The 23074-nt window shown below is 40.9% G+C and overlaps 1 protein-coding gene across 5 annotated transcripts in view; it reads left to right on the top strand.

Moving 5' to 3' along the window:
- usp2a (ubiquitin specific peptidase 2a) overlaps positions 1-23074 on the top strand; it is a 44086-nt gene that overhangs the window by 9588 nt on the left and 11424 nt on the right. For all 5 annotated transcript variants that reach the window (XM_086142592.1, XM_086142583.1, XM_086142610.1 and 2 more), the window contains one exon: positions 6259-7090. In XM_086142592.1, the coding sequence (XP_085998718.1) occupies positions 6329-7090 (762 nt within the window). In that variant the 5' untranslated portion in view covers positions 6259-6328. The remainder of the gene's footprint in view (positions 1-6258; positions 7091-23074) is intronic.

Raw genomic sequence — 23074 nt, 5'->3', positions numbered from 1 at the left:
ACCCTTCCTCTAATTTTCTCTAGAAACTTTGAACGAACAAAAAACAATGTGTGTATCAAAACACAAGGCTCAATCAGGACATGGGTGAAATGGAATTTTGTAACATTTGCTGATCAACAATCAACCCGCTATGGTGCTTAATATGCTTTATTTGTTACTGGCAGGAGTGAAATACTAAGCTAATGAGTCAGTTTTTCTCTTCATCGACCCAGGCTTACCGGACTCTCCTGGTCTGTCATAGAATCTCAAAACTTGACTCATTCTGTCCATAGTGAAAGTGAGCTAACATATTTATATAGTCAGTCTCCTCTACACACAAGCCAAACACACTCGAACTGAAAAGCACCTGAGATTGCATTCATGCAATATAACCCCAGGGTGGCTGAGGTGTCCTGCGTCATCACACTCACTCTCCTAACACACAGATTGAGTCTGCTCTCTACTACACCAGCAGGAGACCTGTGGAGACAATATGTACTGTAAGCTCTGACTCATTACGATGATGGATTTTCAACAGATGTACACTTTGATGAGCTAATGGGCCTGGGCAACAACAATTTGAAGCTGTTGCTGTGGATCTTTTATAGGTCGCTGAAATATATACAGTTAACTAAAGGGTTTAAAAAACATTACTTGCTGTTTACTTAGCGGCATTCCTTTGTTTATTTTCGTTCGCTTTTTTTGTCTTGAGTTCATTTCCAGGTAGTAGGGATGTTCTTGGATGAAGTTTGAGCCTGGGGTTCTCAGACATGCCCAGTAAGTGAAACCTCATCTCGGCAGCTCTCTGCCAAGGATTCCCAGCAGTCACATGCTAAAATCTGCCTTCCACTTTGCTGCCGAAAGCCTTCCCGGTGTGCTCACTTGCCATTCCGTCGACAAGTTTCTTAATAAAGATTTAGTCGTCTACAAGGTGCTGCTCATTCGCAACGATATACTCCTCTTTTTGTTTCTGTATGACCTCTTAAATTTGATCCCATTCTTGTTTTGTTTTTGTTCATTTCCCAATACCACAGAGGCTCACTGGGTTTGTTTTCATCAAAGTGTATGTGTAAATTAGAAATGGATTATGGCCTGCTGGTACTTTAAGGTCTTTAATGCGTTGGCAGCAAGCACACCAATGCAACTTGTTGCTGCGGTAGCTATGGTAACTGCTGCTTTGCGCAATCTCAAGGGAGGCCGAAAATGAGTAGCCAGAGTGCGTGCGTGTGTGTTTGTGCGTTTGCACGTGCGTGTGTGTGCGTGCGTGTGCTGCTCTGAGTAAGGCACATGCCTCAAAGAGCGTGTTGTTGTTGTTTCCGTGGAGATATATCCTCTTGGAAGTAAAATCCATAGTTTGCCATCATTTTAATAATTCCGCACGTCCCTGCAGTGGGGTGGTGCTCCCACGGGTGTGAATGTGTACTTAGCTCCCAGCAACTCGCCCACCCAGTCTGCCCGGGCCAGATCCACACAGCCTCCATTGGATGAAGCTTCAGGTCAATAACGTCAGCCCCTACTTTGCTTGCCAGATTCTTGTTAAAAAAAATTGAATGGAGCACAAAGTAGACGAACATTATTAATTAGAGTGTGGCTAAAATGCGTCTTGTTAAAAAAAAAAAAAAACACTGCACTTTGCTGACATCCAGACATGAATAGAATTAGATAAGGGTCTATTGATGCCAGTGCCATTAGTTATTCCATGCAGCTGTTTGATTTTGTTTCACACTCCTGATCACCAGGCGATAGTTTTGGTATTTGTTGTCACTGGAGTTCGAATTTAAGTTGTGTAAAATCACAGGTGTGCATTTCAAGGAAGATAAAATGAATCTATATAAGCCAACAGCTCAGCACAGAACAATATAGTGCAACACAGTAGTCTGAATCAATATAGTCAATAAGATAGCTTTATAGCAATAGAGCATCAATACACCTTCAAGTGTTTACATGTAATATAACTGAGTTAGTCAGAAACTAAACAAAATAGAAACTTATGTTTGACTCATAGATAGCTCCACATGAGAAACTGCATGTACTGTCAGTAAAATGATATGATTCTCAGTTTCATATGAGAAGCCTGTTGTTGTTGTGATAGGATTTGACAGTCAGAGGAAGTGATGTCAGAAGAAACATTTGACCCTGCCTTTAACGCTGGCGGTTGCAGGTGTTACTCGCTCTCCTACAGGGACTCTGACGTCCCAGGTATTTGGACGGGAAATGAATCTATATTTCAATAGCTTTCACCGGTTCTTGTGTAACATATTGCAACCAGCGTTTTCCTTTTTTTTTCTTGCAAAACCAAAACGTATTCCACTCTTGTGTGGGCTGCAAAGTTTAAAAAAAAAACATTCTTATCATCTAGCAGATGTCACAAGGCAACTATTCATGGTTTACAATAAAAACATTATTTTAATGCTATTTGGATCTAACAAATCTCAGTAAGAACACTAATCAGTTGATGCTTTTTGTGGCCTGACAGAGGCTGTGTTTGTAGTTCCCGCCTCCAGCAGTTTTGAAGACAGTGGTTTTGGCTTGTTAAGCTTTGGAAATCACAATGTCACAGCAATTCAGATTGTGATTACACAGCCTGATCAATGTACTCAATGTCTTCATAAGAGCATTTTCAAACTGTTGGAATGAGGATACAATGTACTGTATGTTGATGAAGGTTGTGTAGAATACATTTTAGTCATTTATTGCAGCTCATTGCAGGCCGACAGGTCTCTGGCTCTACAATGCAGCGCAGACAAAATAGAGGGTCATTCTTTATTTCATGATATCGAAATGAGCAGTCAATTTCAACGCAAAATTTCAAATGACATTTAAAGCAATCATTGGGTTTCGAAATTGATGATATCAGGTCACATTGTGACAAGATTATCACAGTGAAGACTATCACTGCAATCACTCTCTGATAAATTGACTATCCTATTACTCTTGATTCAGAAGTGATTGCTATTTCCCTTAAAATGAAATTAGGTGATGAAAGAAGAGGAGTGTTGAAGTATTTAGACAGATGGGTTATCTGTAACTTTGTCTCTGAAATTTTTGTTCCCAGCCTCAAAATTGTGACACGACGGCAACATTCTCAGAATTGTTGATCACTTGAACTCGCTTCAACCCAATGAGGATGGCCTATAGTTACCTTTCCATCCCAGTGTCCCGCCATGTTTTAAAGAAGCGACACGCCGGCAATTATCTATTACAAAGCAGCTTGCACATCATTGTAATTCACGAGAGCTTATTTGCACATACGAACACAGCTTGAAACCAACTGCAGATAAAATAAGCTGCTATACATAAATAACAGATTGGGTTTCACATGTTTTAAATGGTGGGTGTGTTTTTAAGGGGTTTGGCACCATTTCTATTTGTGTCACAATGTATTTGTTCTCAGTTTTACGGCTCAAATGTGGTAATTCCTATAAATTGACAGAGGCAGGGATGGAGAATTATGATTGTGTTCTCTGATGTAGAGACCAGGCCTGCGTCTTGTCTCTTTAGAAGAGTAATAATATTTACAGTTCATATCCAGGACAATTCACAAAGTAACTTTTATTAACAACAAACTACACTCACCAGACATTGTCATCACAAGTAGCTGGAAGATAAAACAGTCCTAACTTGGTGTCAAACCTCACATTATTCCTGCTACCTCGAATTTTTATTCTCTCAGTCCACCTGTTGTCTTAAAAAGCTGAATATCTATTCTTGTCAGATAGATTACACCCCATTTTACACTAGTGATGGACAAAGACACACTCGCATGTACACTTACATACATGTAGACTTTTCAAGTTTTTTAGCATTCCCTATACAAAGTTCTATAGAGCTAAGGTGCTGTTGTAAAGTAAAGAAATACATGTTTAAACAGTGTGCAGAAACAAACAGTTAAATTGAAAGAGCTGTCAGTCAAGGGCTTGGCAAACACCATCGACATCACCGGAGACGATCTAAATCGGGTGAAAGAGTTCAAATGCCGCAGAGGTTTCCGTGGTGATGCTGACTAAATAGTTTAAGACTCAGTTATCGCCTCCATATCTGTTGAGCGATAGAAGCCTGCGCTGAATGCAGCGCTCAGCGCAAAGGCATGGCTCTCACTACTCGTGGATGTTCACTATTGATCTGAAAAATCTGCAACATTTTCATCTATTATTCCAGATTCACACATGACTCTCAGATGTAATCCTCGCATTTTGCTATTGTCTCTATATTTGTCCTGGGTGTTTTTAAACTTTGTTAGGCAAGCAGTACTTAGCTCTATGGCCAGCATGCCTGGCCTGCCTCTGTGTGTTTTGGCCAGCAGTGTGCATTGGCTTGTCTCCAGCATTCTGCCTGTCTGCCTACTCCAGATCCATATATTGAATTATTGATAAACATGTGGTCGGGGAGAGAGAGAGAGAGAGAGAGAGAGAGGCAGAAGGAGAAAGCGATAAAGACAGAAGGAGGGGAAATGACTCTGGGAAGAGGTAGATGCACTCATAGAGGAGGCAGCGTGAGAGCAGAGAGTGAGGAAAGAGAGCAGTGAGACGCAAGAAGACAGATTGAAGAAATAGGATCCTCCTACACTAAACTCAACACGGATCAGCAACACCAGATACGTTTATTTATTCAGATGCCGCTGAGCATGTGAACAAGAGCCTGTCCCTCGCCCTCGTCCGACACAGGAACACACTGTGCTGCACAGCCGGCCTTACTTTCAGCAACCTTTTGCCATAGCCACGGGAGACACATGCTTTAATGATAAACGGGGGTCTGCAGATTTGCGCGTTTAAAAAGGGCGGAATTCATGTGTTCATTTATTGCTCCGATTTTAGGATCACAATAAATTCAATTAATGATGCTCAGATTTTCCATAGCATTAGCTCATTTCTAAACAGAGCATCGTCAGGCATGCCAGGGGGTGCTAAATTTGAAGCCATAGATATCCCCTGAATTGTGTGTCACTCCTCAATGTTGCATGATGTGGACTCACTGTGATGTGTTATGGGTTTGCATCCTGCTCTGCCAAGTAAACCCCAAGAGTGGGTCTGATAAAAGCTATATATAAGAAGGATGAAGGGGGCTTATGTTTCTGTAGCTGTCTTCAGGCCCTAGATAAAAATACAATCACTGCACAGTTAGTTTCAGTTTATATTAGTGAAGAGACTCCTTAACCTAATGTTTTTATGAATACTTCACTACTTTTTAAATCTAAAAGTTGAGAGTCATGATATAACTTCAGCGGACCCTGAGGAATTTTGCCAAATATTTAAAAATGCCACAATGGATTCAGATTACAGCTGGATAAACAAAAAGCCACTTTTTGCTAACACAAGTTGAAAAGATTTGTGTGAAGATAAAAATAAATTTCGTGACATTTAAAGATCCGGATAGCAATTCTGAGTGGGTCTTTAATACTACGTTTCGAAACATCAATATTATAAGAACCGTGAGATTTGAAATTATTGCAGCCCTTTAGTGTGCCCTTTAAAAAAAAATCACTGTTTACTGAGTTTCATTTACTCACTGCTGCAGAGGCAGCCACTGTTTTGGGTATATCAGTTTAAAACCTTTTTTTTTTAGAAATCCAATTTCCTTCATTGTCAAAATATTAATTAACATAGAAATGCCACAGTGTTTACATTAACCTTGGCAACTGCGTGCTCTCACCAGTGCCCTTCTACATATCTTAGCTTTCGATCACAAAGACCTTCAACCAAGCATGCCAAATTTACACAGGACATTTAGTCTCATTCAAGTGTCATTCGAAAAACATCAATTAATACAATGTGAATTAAAAATGTAAGAACAAAAGTCAGACCATAATTACCCGAAAATGCCCAATAGAAAAAACAACTTGAAACCATCTTAAGATCTTTCCTTTAGATTGTTTTATATCATGATTGCCTCACCCAGAGACTTAAAGAAATAAATGTAATTGTGTAAAATTTGGAAATATGGGATAACGTCTTTCAATAAACAGTAACCCAAGCAGTCCTGAATTGCCTTGTAAAGGAGTCTAGCAATATTTTTTTTTATGTACAACTGTCTGAAATCCTTCGAAACAGTGCCTTGAATAAAACAAACCACTAAACACACATTACATAATATTTGAAAATGTGGTGTTTAAAATGTTTTAAAAGTAATGTAATGTACTGTACATATGATTATTACGGGGAGTTGACAGTTCCGTGCTAAAGTTTGTCATCCATGCTTTCGACATTAATGCTATGGAGGAAGTATTGATTTGATTGGAGGTCATGAACTTATACTAAGTGTGTGTCTCTGTTGTGCCTGCAGTCGATGCAGTCTTCCAGAGGCTCTCCTTCCCTGTGGTTGAGAAACCAGCGACACCACCACCACCACCACCATGTCCCACATCTCCTCGACCGCCAAGCGCTACAATGGCACTTCCTATACAAGCCACTTCAGCCCCTACAACTCCTCTCTAACCCCAAGCCTTAGCTCCTACAGTGACCGGGACAGGCTGTCCTCCTACAAGTCCCCCATATCCTCCTCCAACTCCTCAGGATATTGCTCGTCCAGCTACCTGAACAGCTCAACAGCCCGCAGCCGTAACTACAGCACCTCCTCGGACCCAGACCGCGACCGGGGCCGGACCATCCCGCGCACAGACATCCTTGGAAGCAGCATTAGCCGTCGCAGTGAGAGCCTCAGCCGAACTCCCGTTAGGAGCTATGCGGGGTCAGGGCTTAGTGGAGGGTCAGCCTATAGCGGCTATAGCTACTCGTCCTCCTCGTCCCAGTCCAGCTACCTCTCCTCTTCACCGGTGGCCTCCAGTATCTCGCTCAGTCGACGAAAATCTGTCTCCCAGAGTGACTTAAGCAGGGACCTTGCTTCGCTGAGCCTCAACGATGCCTCCTCCTCTCCAGCTTCTTCTTCCAGTGCCCTGCGGAGTTACCGCAGTCGAAACAGCGATGTTTCCGACTCGTATGGCACCACTTCCCGCCAGGGCTACTCGGGCCTGTCGCGGAGCTCTACTCAGGAGGCCCTCTCACGGAGCACTACCAAGGAGGCCTTCAGCAGCAGCGGCAGCAGCAGAGCGTACAGCTCTTCGACATGGGAGCCAAGCTGCAATGGCGTGTCCGACTCTCCCACCAGGGAATCCACGGTAAGACAGTGTCTAGTGTTCTGTAATTGGAAGCATTCTCTCATGAATTGATCAATAACCAGGAGCTGGATAGCTGCTGCCGCCCCCGCGGACGCAAAGTTATTCATTTTGTAAGGCTCCTCAGTGCGTCGTGGATGAGAAAGTACCTTTTTCTACCAAACGGGGGCACTGTTGTTTAAATAAATTTCAATGTGCGCTCGTACTCTCCCTGTACAATTGGCAAAAAAACAAAAAAAAAACTGAACGCATTATACCCCTACACACACACTAATATCAGTTCTTAATCACTCCACTCTTGCTTTATTTTTTTGCCTTCATAAGCGTGTCATTATTTAGATGTACGTCACTGGCCCCATGGTAATGTGACAAATGAGCTCTTAACCATGGATACCTGACCTCATCCAGCATCCACCTTTCAGAGGGAGTTAAGATGAGCCGCCTGCGCTGACCTCATCTCTGAACTCAGTATTACTGACTTCAGCTTCCTCTGAGCACGGCAGAAAATGCAACTGACCCACTTCCCTTGTGGATTAGTCCTGATAACCACTTGGGTAGCGCAGGCAGGGGAGGAAGGGAGGAAGTAGGAATTAGTGACAATGTGTATTAATGCTCGGCTTGACTCTCTTTGCAGTTGGGAGCTGTGGTTAAGGAGCTGTTAATAGCACGGACACTATTTTCAATATAGTCTTTAGATATGAAATCACATATCTTGTGTATTGTTTTTCAAAGTACAGCAGGCCAAAATATGACTTTCATCAACACCCTTACAGGAAGCGGGCCTTGAGTGTCACCAGCTGTGAATCAACCCTCGATGTTTTTAGATGCATGTAATTACTCATTGACAAAGAAGCTAGTCGGGGAAGAAGGAAAAAAAAAGAACAAGTACTGTGTCATTTGTAAACCCGCAATGGAAATAATATATGTCCCTAGATTTTTGTCACATTTTTTTCTTATGTAATTTATAGGATTGTGTACATGTGTTGTAGCACGGGGCTGGGGGTTGGGGGCGTTCCATGTTTCATCTGCGTGACAATGGGTTACACGTTAAATTCATGTTTTTTTCACCGCACTGCAGATTGTACTTTAGCATAGAGCAGGTCTGGTGGGTACATTCCATGACACGCTTGGCGAACCCATACGTTTCTCAACTACAACTCAGCTGACAAAATGGTTTGAATGACTATTACGAAAGAGATGGTATGTGATATTTAACAAATGAAAAGCATTTAGCCACATCTTTCTTGTATTTCTTATAAAGTTCTTAAGTCATGTTGATACTACTGCAGATGCCCAGTTCTAGTCATGCTTTTATTTGCTGGGACCGATGAAATGTTATGTTTTTAAAGAGCTGAAGACAGAGTTATCACTCTTATTTAACCCGCAGATGGGTTCACAAGCTATCCAGCATTCTCAAGATACCACCCGTTTTGAGTCAGTTTTCCCGATCGTCTTGTGGCATTTTTTTTCTTCCACTTAATCACATAATTTGTATTCCCTTCATACGAGATTATACCTATATTTTTGAAAGGGTATATATATTAATCAGTGAATTACCAGAGGCGGTCCTCTGTGGCACAACGGTGTCAGACTCATACCAGTCTCGAATTGTCTCTCAAAATTATAAGTCAGATTAGCAAAATCCTGGCAATATCTCAGAGACTCACAGCAAAAATCTAGCAGCTGTCTGTGCCTCATGGTGGTCCATATATTCTGTTTTGTGACTACAACAAGCCTGCTGACAAGATTCTCACACTTGTTTTTTTGAGGACATCATATATTCAGATTAGAGCAGTACACATTTGAGAAAAAGGGCCTTGTGATGTAACCTCTCTGGGGAAGCTGTTATAAATGATTCAAGCTACTAAAACCCTCTACCAAAAAATTCACATGGATAAATGAAGTTTGGCTCTGGAAATATTAATGCTCCACAAACTCAAAAATAATTCCGTGGTGCCTCAGCTTTAATTTAGAACACGCTCTTTGTTGAAATGACCGTCCTAATATTCATGCCACTGACCCACAAACACAACCAGACCCATAACAAAAGCTTATGAAAGTGAACTGCTGATTCACTGGCCCTTATTTGCCACAAAAACAAAGCAATAGAACTTTACGCCAGACTTTGTGTTTTCAACAAATCGTAATCTGCTCGACAAAGGTGGCTGAGTAGGGCAGTCTAAAAATATGTCTGACTCTATAGAAAGTCTAGACACAAAGCAAGAACAAATCTGCTTGGCACAATCACGATAGCTCTCACCGGCACGCTACCCATCTATTCTGCGGCCATTTGTTTACTGGAGCCTGAGAGATTAAGTGTGAATGAAAGGTTGTTGTAAGATTCGGCTTAATTCGCCATCCCAGTACTTCTCCCAATCCTATGGATGTGCCTCTTATCGGCAGGACCGACACACCCGATCCTCAATTGCCTCCAAAAAACAAATCGAGGCCTGACGTTATGGTGGAATATTAAATGTACTCGGCGGAGATACATGGCAGATGAGCATTCACGGTGCCTAAAGGATTTGGTCAAGGAATTTGAGAACAACCGGGAGAGAAAGAATAGATAATTGGTTGCATGGGGCTCTTTGTCTCTGGCAGATTAAAAAGAATGAAAATTGAATGCTATGGTGGGTGGGCAAATATCTTGTAGGCTGTTAATCTTCGTGGGTGGCCCTTAGCAAGTTAAGTAAACTATGTGTTGGAAACCCCTGAACATGTAATTTAACATTCTCGAAAACAGGCTTGATACTTGTCAACAAGCTTGCCTCACAAACACAGCGGATGATGAAAAGGATGGTGAGCCACCAAAAGCCGCTAGTTTTGCTTATTGAATTTTGACTTTTTTTTTTTTCGCTGCAAGCTTATGAGATTGTTATTCAAAAAACGGTTTTGGAAAATCATTTAAATGTATAGAAAGGCTTTCTGATCTCTATTCATAGCTTTCTTTGGCTACTTCTAATCTTTCTCAGTGGGTGGAATTTGATGAATTGTCATGGAGATGGCTCAGTTAGTGTCACATTGCCCGGCAACTGAAATTAGCCAATGTCATCAGGAAAAAAAAATCTGTTGTTTTCTTTACATAATACGTACTGTCAGCAAAATGCACTAATAGTTAATGTACTCATAGTTAGTGTGTGTATGTGTGTGTGTGTGGGGGGGGGGGGGGTGCATGCGTTTATGATTTCAGTGCATCATTGACATTTAAATATTGCTATATTAGAGCTTATTTTATCTCATAAAATGTATGAATAGACTTTCATAGATGCTTAACCTCTTCGGCACATTAGACTTGATGTCAGTCATTAAAGAGTCAAACATAAAACCAAGCTAATGTCCTGCAGCAAATTCAACATTATGCCAGTACTTACGTCAAAAGACATTTTAAGATCTGATTTTTTTTTTTTTTTAATCAGTTATGTAGAAAGGTAACTTGGAAATAACCAAAATATCCTAATAAGCTGTCCTCCATTCTTAGAACAAATAACTATTGTGGTCTTGACCGCAATAAACATCCAGTGAAGTATGACTTAAAAGGTTTTTTTTAAATTAATATTTTTTTACTTATTAAGTACTGATATTTTGAATTTTTTTTTGTGTTGGTATTATTTAACATCATAAAAGGCGTGTTGATAAAAACAGTCATGCTCTAGATACAAGCACAAAAAAGATAATTATTATGGCTTAAATGAACCAAAACCAGATAAAAATAATTTAGCTGACCTTGATTTTGAATTACTTGAAATGCAATCTGATGACTATGGTGATACGGACGGAATCAAAATAAGGCACGGTAGCTGTTTGCACAGTTTTCTGTATTAGTCGCAAAGAACATAACATTTTGTCCTAGAGCAGCAACGCAGGAACTGGACTGCCCTCCCGCTTCTGAACTTTCCCGGCATTCTTGAATGGAGTCGGTGATAGCTTTCTAGCATGAACGTTTTTGCAATGTTCCAAAACGTCATGTACCTCCTAAGAATGTGGGCCAAATAACTCCTATCACAAACACTGAGAAAACATTCTGTGTCTGTGATGAAGACGTAAAAGCCTGCTGTGGTCTGAGTAGCTAATTGAAATCAATTGCGAAACATTTATCCTAAAGTCCCTGTCTGATAGAACCTCTCTGACGCCTCCTCTGATCCATTTACGCAGGTTACAGTATCAGATGTCAGCACACCATCATTGATTCTTTACCCCGTTCTAGCGGCGCTGTAGTTTTCCACGTGAAGGATTTACGCGGCGATAAACGTACGCATCTACCCTGGTGATGGGATGTGTTCCTTGGCTATTTGTTGTGTACACACACGAGCACGGGTCATGGGATGACTGCCTGGAACACGTTGCACTTTTGCCTTCTATATCGGTTCGGTTAAAATTAGATGCATTGCGCATTGTGCAGTTCACAATTGCAGCTCGAATTTGGTGTATTGACTCGATCAGCTGCTGATAATTTAAAGAAAAGGAATAAAAGAGTGGTATTTTTGCGAAATCCCATGTAACAACTTTGGACCCAATACTTTTTTCCCCCATTCCCATGCATGATAATGCGAAGTTAAGAATCTACATGTGTTCGGTGTCCTATTTTCAGTAGCAGAATGAAAGTATATTTCTGATTCCTGAGCCGCAAGCATCCGCAGGTGCTTTTTCACAGCAGAATTTAGATTGATGACAGAAGTGCTGTTCTATTTTGCTCCCTCCAAAGTGTCTGTGGACGCTTGCATAAAACCACTTTAGCCTGAGGTTGCTCTCAAATATTCATCCAAGGATGCTTTTGAGAAAATTGAGTTACCATACCAGGAATATTACAAGGAAAAAAAAATACCCTAAGTGTTTGCCCCATTTCCACTTATGAATTCTGTCAATGGAATATTTCTCCAAAATACTTACAGGTACTTTTAGAGGTGAAATGATTAATGGAAATTAGGAAGAAGGCACAGTTAATGTTGACTGAAAAGCATGAAGTTGTCCAAAGTGTTTTTCAGGAAAGATTGAACAAACTGGACACAGTGGCTGTAGGTGTTGCAGTGGTTAGAACCTCTTCCTCACAGCAAGAAGGTTTCTGGTTCGATCCTGATCCTTTCTGTGTGAAGTTTGCATATTCTTCCCGTATCTGCAGGGGTTTCCTCCCAGTTTTCCGGTTTCCTCCCACATTCCAAAAACATGCAGTACGTTCATCTGATGTGTGAATGAGAGTGAATGGTTGTATGTCTCTATATGTGGCCCCTGTGATCGTCTGGGAACCCGTCCAGGGGGAAACCTCTGGCCCCAATTTACAGCTGGGATACTTTCCAATATCGTGAAATGCCGAGCGCAGGATAAGTAGTATAGATGATGAATGAATTAAAACTGGCAAACATTAAATAAGCAATGTCATTTGGCAAAGTTGTACTCTGACAACTTCCACTTGTTGCCATTTCTCTGATTTTTTTTTTTTATTCCAAAGCCCTTTCAGCAATAGTTGCATGCGACAAGATTAAGAGATCTTACGGCGGTTTCATTTTTTTTGCCACATATGATCTTTTGGCAAATTTGATCGTATCAGGTCGTATCAGGTACACTGACACCCTTTCGTTCTTTCAAGTCAAAAACTGTTGTCATCTTCCTTCCAGGAGCTCATTACTTTCAGTATTCCCTTTGTCCTGTCTATTAGAAGCTGATAGCAAATACTACAAGTAGCAAATAAATGTAACTATGGCAACTGAAGCGCACAAGTCATGTGACTTAAGTAAATACTGTAAATACTTTAGATGGGGGAATGTAAATAGCCTCATGCCATCCAGTTATTGAAGGGAGGGATATCTTAAAGGTAATTTCGATTTCTTAATAGTTTACTTTCATAATTAGCACCCTGCATCCTCTAATCATCCATGTTTATTTGACTGTAGTTGTGAAATTGTAAAAGCGACCAAGACCCTTGTGTTAGTTCTATATTTGACTTTCCAGGAGATTCTGAGCGGGCTATAAAATTATTTATGTAGAGAGCAATGAGCTTGTTCTACCTGGAAGAGGAGGCAGTAAACAAGTTGTCACTGAGTTCCACAACAGGGCAACCATATCTACTTCCAACTGCTGTCGCTGGCATTATCGCCTCTTTTGAGGACACATTAGTCATTTCAGGTATACATACTCCTGAGTAATATTTGTACTGAATGGCGGTATCCAACATTGTGCATCCACGTTACAAGAGGAATGTAATTGGAAAAAAAAAATTACCTCCTTGTTTGCAATTAATGTCTTTTGTACATGGTCCTCAAACTTAACAACTTTATAAATACAGGTCGATAACATTAGAAGGAAGACGTGTTACATATACGACAGTATTTAGTGTCATTTTGGCCAGAGGTGACAGACACAAATAGGGCCCTGAAATGAAAACCATCCAGCGGGTGTACTTTGACCCAGGAAAATTAACTCATATAAACAACTGTTGCGGCCAATTTCATCATCCCTTCTTAGGAATGTGCAATCATCTCTTGTCCCAGATTAACAAAAGACGCAACGCGTGTCCCATTTTGCCTATGTTTGAAATACATGAAGTAAAAAACATCCAGGTCTTGGCCCGGGGGCATCCATTGGATGGGGGCATTTCAATCAGAGAAGGAAATGAGATAGTAATTTTAAAATTTAAGCCGTGATAAATCAATTTTTGGAGTCTCACCACACTGCAGAGGTAGTTATTAGCCTTTTATTCCTTTAACCTGTTGTACCCCTCCTGTCTAGATACAATGGTACTTGTCCCAACATACCCTCAAATCATATCTCATCTTTTCTTCAGCTTTTTGTGCATCTAGATTAGTTATTTTACCTATTAGGGGCAGTGAATAGCTCTAGATCAGGGGTAACTATCTTTTTTTATTGTTTTTTTTTTTTTGGGTGATATTTAACAAGATTTATGTGTGATGTTTTCAACGCTGTGCATTTCATACAAATTACTGCTCTCAATCGCATTTTCAGTCACATGACGTGAAAAGTAATTTTCAAAGCTAAAAATTTATTAAACATATCTGAGGTCTTCTATGTCACAGGAGCGATCATTTAAAACGAGTTTCTCACAAGGGTAAACAGTGAATTAGTTCGGATATTTCATCCTTCTTTATACATTTAAAATGTGTTTTCCTTTGTCATGATTTTTTTTTTTTGGGGGGGGGGCATATAATTAAGATTTTTGCTCCAGGTATCACCATACATCTGTATACCACTGGGTCTACATGCCAAAGACGTGGTAGTCGGGGTGGATGGATGGGTGGATGAATAGAAGGAGGGATGGATGGACAGATGGATGAATAGATGGTTGGATGGACTGGTATATGGATATATGGATAGATTGATGAATAGATGGATGGACTAATAGATGGGTGGATGGGCAGATGGAAGAATTGAATGCAGCTGCAGCAGTTGGATGGATGGATGGATGAACCGGCAGACGGACGGATGTATGGACGGGCGGATGAATGGATGAATAGGGGGATGGATGGACGGATAAATAGATGGATGGATCAATGACAGGAACTGAATGCAGCAGTAGTCGGTGTTGATGCGTTTGTTCTGCATGGACTGTGTGACTCCTTGAGCGTGTGTGTGTGTGTGTGTGTGTGTGTGTGTGTGTGTGTGTGTGTGTGGTATAAATCTGTTTTCCTAGTAAACTCTTCCATTCCGCTCGCTGTTACGTAAACCGTGATCGCGGAGTGTGGCGATCGCGGGCCGGCGATGACTCGTCTTCGGCTGCGGTGCGGGAGAGGGGCCGGAGGGGTTGGGTGACGTCGGCAGCGAGGCCGGAGGCGGTGACTGACGTTTGTCGTGGGCTGACTTTTGCCTACGAAAAAAGGGGGAGGCGGGACTCCGGTGCAGTAAAACGGAACGAGAGCACAAAAGGCAGATCCCGTCACTAACCGCGTTACCCCCGTGTAGTAGCACTCCCGTGCAATGCTCCGCCGTGCTGTTTCGCTTTATAGGTGTTCTGTCAGTTTCACTTGCAACAAGTTCGATTGGTGATTTAGCGCGGTAGTTTTACCCGAATGACAAAAGAGAGGAACCGAGCGTATCATCTTTATCATCCTCATCGCAGCGAGACGTCCGAGTCGTCTTGTAGCAGCAGAATCCGGGAGCAGTAGCCGGGAGAATCTCACCCCCACCCCAACGCTCGCCTTAACCCGCACCGGTCCTCGGCTTCATCACCGCCCTCCGAGCGCGCCGGCATGCCGAGCATGAGGCAGTCCTACACGGTCACCGTGCCCGAGGAGCCGCCGTCCGCCGCGTTCCCCTTTCTTAAGCAGGACGTGCGTAGGAAAGGCAGCGTGTCCGGCTCGGTGCTGGTGTCGACTTTCGTGGGGCTTCTCATCAACCAAGCTAAGGTAAGAGAGAGGGGAGGGGAGGATACGGGGCAGGAGGGCAGATTGGAACCCGCTGCGTCCCGCTACCTCTGGGTGATGGAGCGCGTCACACCAAATCCCATTCAAAAATATCTATTTTTCATAAATCGCTCCATAAACGTCTGGTTGAACATCAAGGGGTGGCAATAAATTAAAAAGATAGCTTATCACCTTTTATCCGTCTCAATCGGTGCGCTTTAGATATTTACTAACTATATACTTAGTAAGTAATGATACTATTAGTTATTACTGGAACGATATTATCATAATTATATATACTGGAATTATGAAAACAGCAAAATACTACAGAGGGTGTTCTCTTTTTTTGAGGCTGTGGTGAATACTGTGAAGCACTCAGCTCTTTTTCTCGCGTGTGTATTTATTTGTTTGTTTATTTATTTCAAAAATGGAAATGCCATGATGTCAGTTTAGCATTGAAGTGAGTCATTTGCAGAGGTAAGCCGCTCACTTAAGCCGCTGTACTCCACTGTGGCAGGATCAGTAGGCCTGCACTATCAGGTCACTGGTTATATAACCAATGTTTAATCCCCCCACCCCCACCCTCCACTCCTGAGCCTACACTACTACTGTTCTTTACCATACTGCTCCTATTGGTCCCATTGTATGCCTCTAATGGAAAGAGACAAAGAAAGCACCCTTCTAAAAAGTGGCCTCTTCCTTGAATGTGATGGCATTTGTTTTGCCTCAGGTGGTTTTCAACCGCATAATACATGTGCAAGTTGAACCGATTCCAGCAAACCATAATCATATTTCTTTTTGTATATCTTTAAATTTTTTTGCATTATTCCCCAACCTTATCTTGGGATGGATGAAATTCTTTTTAAGGAATGCAGCGTTTAAGAACCCCCTCATGTGGTATGTCTAAAATGAAAATGAAAAACTATTTGGTTTGTGAATTGCATGGAGGCGTGGAGGTCGTCAGAATTCACCCTCTGACAGAAACCTCTGACACGTCTTTTCTGTCAATCTTACTGCATTCATTGGGTGCAGATAATTGGATGCTACACATGCCGCCTCGCAGTCGGTTGTCTTTGTCATCGTTTCAGCGGAAGAGAAATGACTTTCGGAGCTCTGCCGCCTCCACCACAAAAGTGTGTGTGTTGGTGTGTGTGTGTGTGGAGTTTAGATGCCATGTGCCAGCTTCTGTTATATAATGAGAAATTACATTAGAATATACTTTAATGTTGGCCAGGCTCGGCAGCTTGGCTCACTTTTCTGTTTTGTTGTCACCCTCCACCTGCTCCTTCTGTCCTGTCATTGCTCATCATTTGTCCTCTACCCCTCCTTCCACCGTTGACCAAAGCCTGCATGGCAAGGGAACATGTTGTCTTTCTCCTGCTGTTTGTGTGTGTCTGTGTCTGTGCCTCTGTTTGTGTGTGTGTGTGTGTGTGTGTGTGTGTGTGTCTGTGGTTTATCTGAGAAATATGTGCATGGTGAACCTGTGTGTGCACAGTAGGCTCACAGCACACCAGGACTGACAGCTGTAGGGTGAAGGGGTTCTTTCCTATCACAGCTAAAGCCCAACAAAATCAAAATGTTGGCGTGAATAATTAAAAAGCCAGAGAGATAGTAAACAACCTGTTCTTTCATTGTAATTTATAATGCAATAATCAGATTTTCTACTTTACCAATGTGAAGAGTCGCAACCTGTAACAATTTTTCAAACATTTTGATTTTATCACTTATAATATGATTATCAAATACAGTAATATTTAAAGTGAAACTAAAGAGAAAAGGTCCAGTTCAGTGTGTTTTTTTAATAAATGTACTGTGGTTCAACAACATCAGTCCAATGTTCAATAGATATGAGCATTTCTAATTGATTTGGATGTTACCATTTTCTGTATTCAGATATCAATGTATCTATGTCAAGCCAAAGTTAGTCAATATATCATTTACTCTAGTGTTCAATGCAGTAAATGAGACAAAATTTGTTAAACGCAAAACACATCAGTCACTAATTTTTTTCATTGATTCTCCTTCACTCAATATCCTTCGATCAGTGCGAAACAGTAACTGTGTGTTGCTTTGATTAGATACTTCATTCCACGTGCCATAAGTAAATGATTAATGTCCTGTTGGGACAAAATCTTGGCAGTATTTTTATGCGCAATGCTTCTATCATCTATCATCATTTCACTGGTATTGAATCAATATTGAACATTTTAATGTATTAGGGACTCCTGTTTTCTCCTGTTATTTTTTTTCATTAAGCCATGAAATATTTATTCCTTTTGCATTTCTTTCAACAATTACACCTCTCAACTGTTCTGAGAGATAGTAATTTTGGCTTTTATACATTTTGACAAGGGTTGTGTGTTAGAGACGCTTTCTTTGTTTCCAACAGTCTTTAGGATTCTGCACAATCGTAACACAATACATTGACCTGATACATGATTCCAGCAGTTTTTACCTATTTTGGCAATATAGCAGGCATTTTCAATCTGGCACGGCTGAAAAGTTCTCTACGGCAAAACATTGGCTATTAGAATATTTGTATAGGTATTTGTATAATTATATTAACTTAAGTGTTAGTGTCATGTCTCAGCGTACTACAGGTCCAGATTGACTCTTTCCTTACAAAATTGCTTGTGATAAATTCCAGATTGAATTAAAACAAAGATAAATAAATTGCGTCATTTATCGCGCCTGCTATTCAACTAAAAAAAGAAATCATTTTGGAGAACCCAAAATATTCTCAGCTCTCTGACAGCATGTTTCAGTTTTTATTTGCAGTGCAATTACTGTTTAAAATTCCATCCTCGTTTATATTTCAATCTGGAAATGACGCGTATTACCCTCATTGGTGTCTGGCACAGGGTCCTATCCAAACTTAAATTTAGCAAGCTGGTTTCCTCCTCTGTGGGAGTACCCTTGCAGCAGAGGTTCATTTGAGGGCAGCATGTGATTATTGATTCCTGCAGCGGTGAGCATGTAGGCACCGTGTTTGCAAAATATTATTGTAGTCGTTTCAATATACTTGCTCAGACCACCGGTGTAATATTGGTACATGCCAAGTGGAGAGGCATCAGGCCTGTAGCTTAATGTAAACACAGGCCTGTCGGGAGGCAGTAAACCTCTGCCGGGGAATTTCTTTTCCATGTTGGGAAATGCATACCGGTTGTGATGGGTGAAGATGAGCACCGCCGTTACATAAGAAGCCCAATGCTTCATGGTCACATGTTTTCTGTTAAACCTACTTTAGGTGTGTTTTCTCCAGGTCTTTGATGAAATAAAAGTTCAGAGGTTCGTAGGATCAGAGGCTGTATTTATTTTTCAACAAGAGAATGTCAATAATTGTTTTTTGGGCGTATGAATGTATGAGAAAGACAAAGGGGGGCACTGGCTCAACACGGGCCAGCGGATTATTTCAACTCCTTTTAGTTTTAAAATGCACAAATAAATAGATTATCTCCCCTTCTCTAACAAGTGTTTTTGTTCGCTCACGCACACAGTGGCGCGTGTTACTTTTACTCATGTGGAGTGAGGACATAACAGTAGTGAAGCTTATACTTGAGGGAGAGATTGTTTATGATATTGTGCCAAATACAGACAGGTCAGAACAGACTGTTCTGTTGCTCTCTCTCTTTCACGCTGGTCTGCCAGCCAATGAGCAGTTGGCATTCTAAGCTGCCAGGTGGACCCGGGCGCTGCACCGCTGCTAGTGTGAAGTTTAGTTTATAGCCCCGAGACACGGGCAGAGAGTGACACTTGTTATTGCTTTCGCGTTGAGTGACAAGTTATAACAGCGTTGCCAGTGCTGCAATTAGATATCCGTCCCACCTTGTGCTTTCCTGTGATTATTCTCTTATTAATATTTGGCGAGTGCCGGCATAGCACGATGGTGAAATATGTTTCTGAAGATGTTTTTCAGGGACATGTTGCCATGCAGTTTATCGCATCTTAGCAACGTCATTGTGGCCCGTGTTGTCTGCTGGAGACTGTTTTATGGCATCTTGGCTCTTTATTATTTTTACATCACTGTGGAGAAACACCTTTCGCGTATTTGTTTACTAGATCACCCCATTTTTGAAAATGTGACATCACAGTTCGAAATGCTATTTCATGCACAATAAATCAGAATTAGTCAATCCAGCCACATTAGGGTTACTTCATTTTTATGTTTACATTTCTTAACCTGATATCTGGTATAGAATGGCTGATCTGACCATCAAATACATAAAGTCTTTCATTCAAAATGCATTTTCATTCCATGTTAGACCATATTTATTCACCAAGCTTTTACATATGTTTGCCAATATGTTGTTATTTTTAATTAAACAATTTGAAGAATTTCCATCCTTCAGTAATCTTCACTTTAAAGAAAAACGTTTCGAAAAAGTTAGGTTTAAATGCTTATGCTCACAGTTCTAAACATTTTATGGGTTAAACCAGCTGTGTTGGATATAGCCTCAGCGAATCCTCACCCGATTAATAGCTATTGCAGCTCTTTTATCCGTATTGAAATGCTGCTGATTAGACACACATTTTGTATTTTCCTTCCGTATCTGCAGTATGTGCCCTTAATAGCAGGTGGAATTCAGCGTGCCCCTGTGCACTCAATTATGCTTCGGTTTGGAATAATCTTCCCTCTGGGATTTCATCAGGCCATATCATTTGTGCTGTGTGCTTGTTATTTTCCCACACCTTCTCTTGTCTCCAGAAGGTGTCGATTACTAAGGAGCTGCTGGAGCAGCAAATACACAGAGGGTTGTCTGAGGTGGACCAGATCCGATGTTGAGATCCCTCCTGTTCACACAGGAAGAAATGTTTATTTCTTTTCTTCCACAAGCCCTGGAAACTAGGGTTTAATAAAAGGAACACTTTTGAGACAGTTTGCCTTGAAGAGCGCTGGGACCTCCAGATAATAGGAGCACACAAAGGGGAATGCACACAACAGCACACAAAGGGGAATGATGTGTTCATAGTCCTATTCTGAGATCTTAATACGGCAAGTAATATCTCAACCCTTTCAGTTAGTTGAGTGTGTCCTCCCTGTTGTCACTTTTTGATGCGGATCAGCTGATGCCTGATAGTATATCAGACCTTTGTCGCACTGGATTCCACACATTTTTCTTTCTTAAACAGAGTGCACGCAAGACAGTTTAATCTCCCTGCTGTAGGCCAAAGTTTACAGTGTGGCGTAATGAACTTTTGTCCTGTACACCAAGACTTGTAAGCAGCTGCTCTTTGCTTTCTTGCTTCTCAAATATTCCTATCTCTTCAGAGTTTTATAAAATAAAGCTGTATCCTTAATCCGATGCTATCACGGTTGCCTGTCAACTGACACCAAAAAGCAATGCCACATTATCCCTCTATTAAATCCAATCACCTTGCTTTGACCCATGTCCTATGCTCCCCGGCACCACCCTCCATCCCTCAGGCCAGCAGGCTCAGATCTTTGATTTAATGGACCACATTGGGTAGACACAGTTGACTCCCTTTGAGCTGGGTGAACGCCAAAGAGACATTTCCGCTGTCTCCTATTCCCCCACTTTAGGAAGCAGTTCATCCTGGCTCCTGGAATGCTTTTAAATGCAGCCTCTCTGTTCCCAGTACCTCTGAGCCTCAACGGAGTAGGGTTACTAAAGTAGCTGGCCAGTATTCTGAGGTACTTCTGACATTTATGAATGGAGCATTTATACCATCTTTCCCCCCAGGGTTGCCTCTTTTGTGTACACTATGTTTTAGCCTACTCACATGGAACCACTGGGACCTCGATGAGTGGATGTATGCTCCCTCATGTGACTGTTAGTCAGATTAATCCTCATAATTTTCCATGACCCAGTCCTCACTTGTTTGTAAAATAAAGAAAACATTTCTTTAAACATCATATACCTGAAAGATTATATTTTAAACATACCCCAGCAATTGGTCCCTGAAATTAGAAAAATATTGATTATCAAGCCCCAATCTAAAACACCAGTAACAATCTGTTTGTTCTTTCAATGCTCTTGACATTTATAGTGTTCGTAAAGAGATTACGACTTTCACTTTGTTCTGATGAAAAACATCTATAAAAACAGGGTTTTTATTTTATGAAAGTAATTAACTGAGGGTTCAATTTAGGAACATGTTGAACTGCAGATACAGAGATCTAAATGGTAGCTAAGTAAAAAACAAATCAAACTCAATATTAGGATCATATTTGGTTTAACGTCATGAAGAGACACCATGAGTTGGGTGATACAGATTCTCAACTCATCATAGATAAATTTTATCCCTGAATTAGAAAGTTTTTTGTTTGCTATCCTCTACACTTACCTGACAATCAAAAATGGCAAAAAATGTCTGTAACAATATAATACATATATAGTTTAAATAGAAATATATAGCTATATAAAAAGCAATGTTATTTTTAAGGCACCTCTAAACCTTGTGCCTCAGATCTTGGATAATTGTCTATATGATATGATTTTTCTCTGTTGGAGTAGGAGCAGCCAGATTTACAGCAGAAAGTAATAATGTTAAAAAAATTGCATTTCATTGGATCATACTTGAATGAAAGAGCCCCAGCAATGTCTCAGTGGTCATTCCAACTTAAGAAGTGAACCCTACCCACTAACTTTGTCACGTAGAAGTGAATCATTAAGTGGAAAAAGGAGTTAGATGGAAAAGTTAGGGTATTATATTACCGCATAATTGCGGAATCACAACTGAACATCCATTTGTTTCACTTTCATCACAAGCATGTTTTTTTCCATCCATCTCAACTTCCCGTTTCCAATTTTTTCGGACGGTTTTCCCTAACCCCGACCCTAACCGTCGCTCCAAGTTGTCTATCGACATGCCCTTATGTGACTTTAATCCACCATACTCGAAACAGCTTACATAGAAGAATCATAGCAGAATTTGCATAACTGAACTGGCTGTCGTGACAGTCACGCTGCAGTATCACAGCTTGAGTCCGTGACTCACTGACTCACATTCATTCAAGAATCCCATTTGACACACAGCTTAAGAAATGTACACTGTGTCGTAATCACATTTGAATTAGTGTCAATCCAATGAATTAATACTGTTGAATCGTGGAGATTTAGCAAAAAATGGGACAATTAGTACATTTTATGAACAGGAGGGGGTACAGAATTGTATGAATATAATTTAAAAAAAATCCTGATTGGTTGAGTTAAGCTTCACTCCATAGAGGTTCCCAACCAGCTGTATCAAGATATGACTATGTTTCCCCAAGGAAGCAGTTGATCTACCAAAGAATTGTATAGGGCTCAAATAAAATGTAGAATGAAAATAAATTAAAAATAATATAAAAAATATAAAACTATACATTTATTTAGTTTTAAATAAAAACATCTACATGCACATTATCATTATACTGGTTTACCCAGGAAAAGAGTAGAATTTAAGCTCAAATTTTGTCCGACAGTTAAAAGTGATCCCAATACAACAAGTCGTTTGCCACCGTCTCTCTCTCTCGCTCTCACTCTCTTTCTCTGTCACACAAATACACACACACACACATGCACACGCACGCACACATTTAACTCTCAGCCTCATCACTGTGATGTCACAATGTCCTGTAGCTTTCCATGATGTAAAAGAAAAAAAGGAAAAAAAAAAACACCAATGGCGTTGCTAC

The sequence above is a fragment of the Fistularia commersonii genome, chromosome 3 (genome assembly GCF_037954325.1).
Source record: "Fistularia commersonii isolate RoL2024-O1a breed Wild chromosome 3, RoL_Fcom_v1.0, whole genome shotgun sequence".
NCBI lineage: Eukaryota > Metazoa > Chordata > Actinopteri > Syngnathiformes > Fistulariidae > Fistularia > Fistularia commersonii.
Note: the sequence above shows the minus strand (reverse complement) of the source record. Positions and strands in the feature narration are given on the sequence as shown.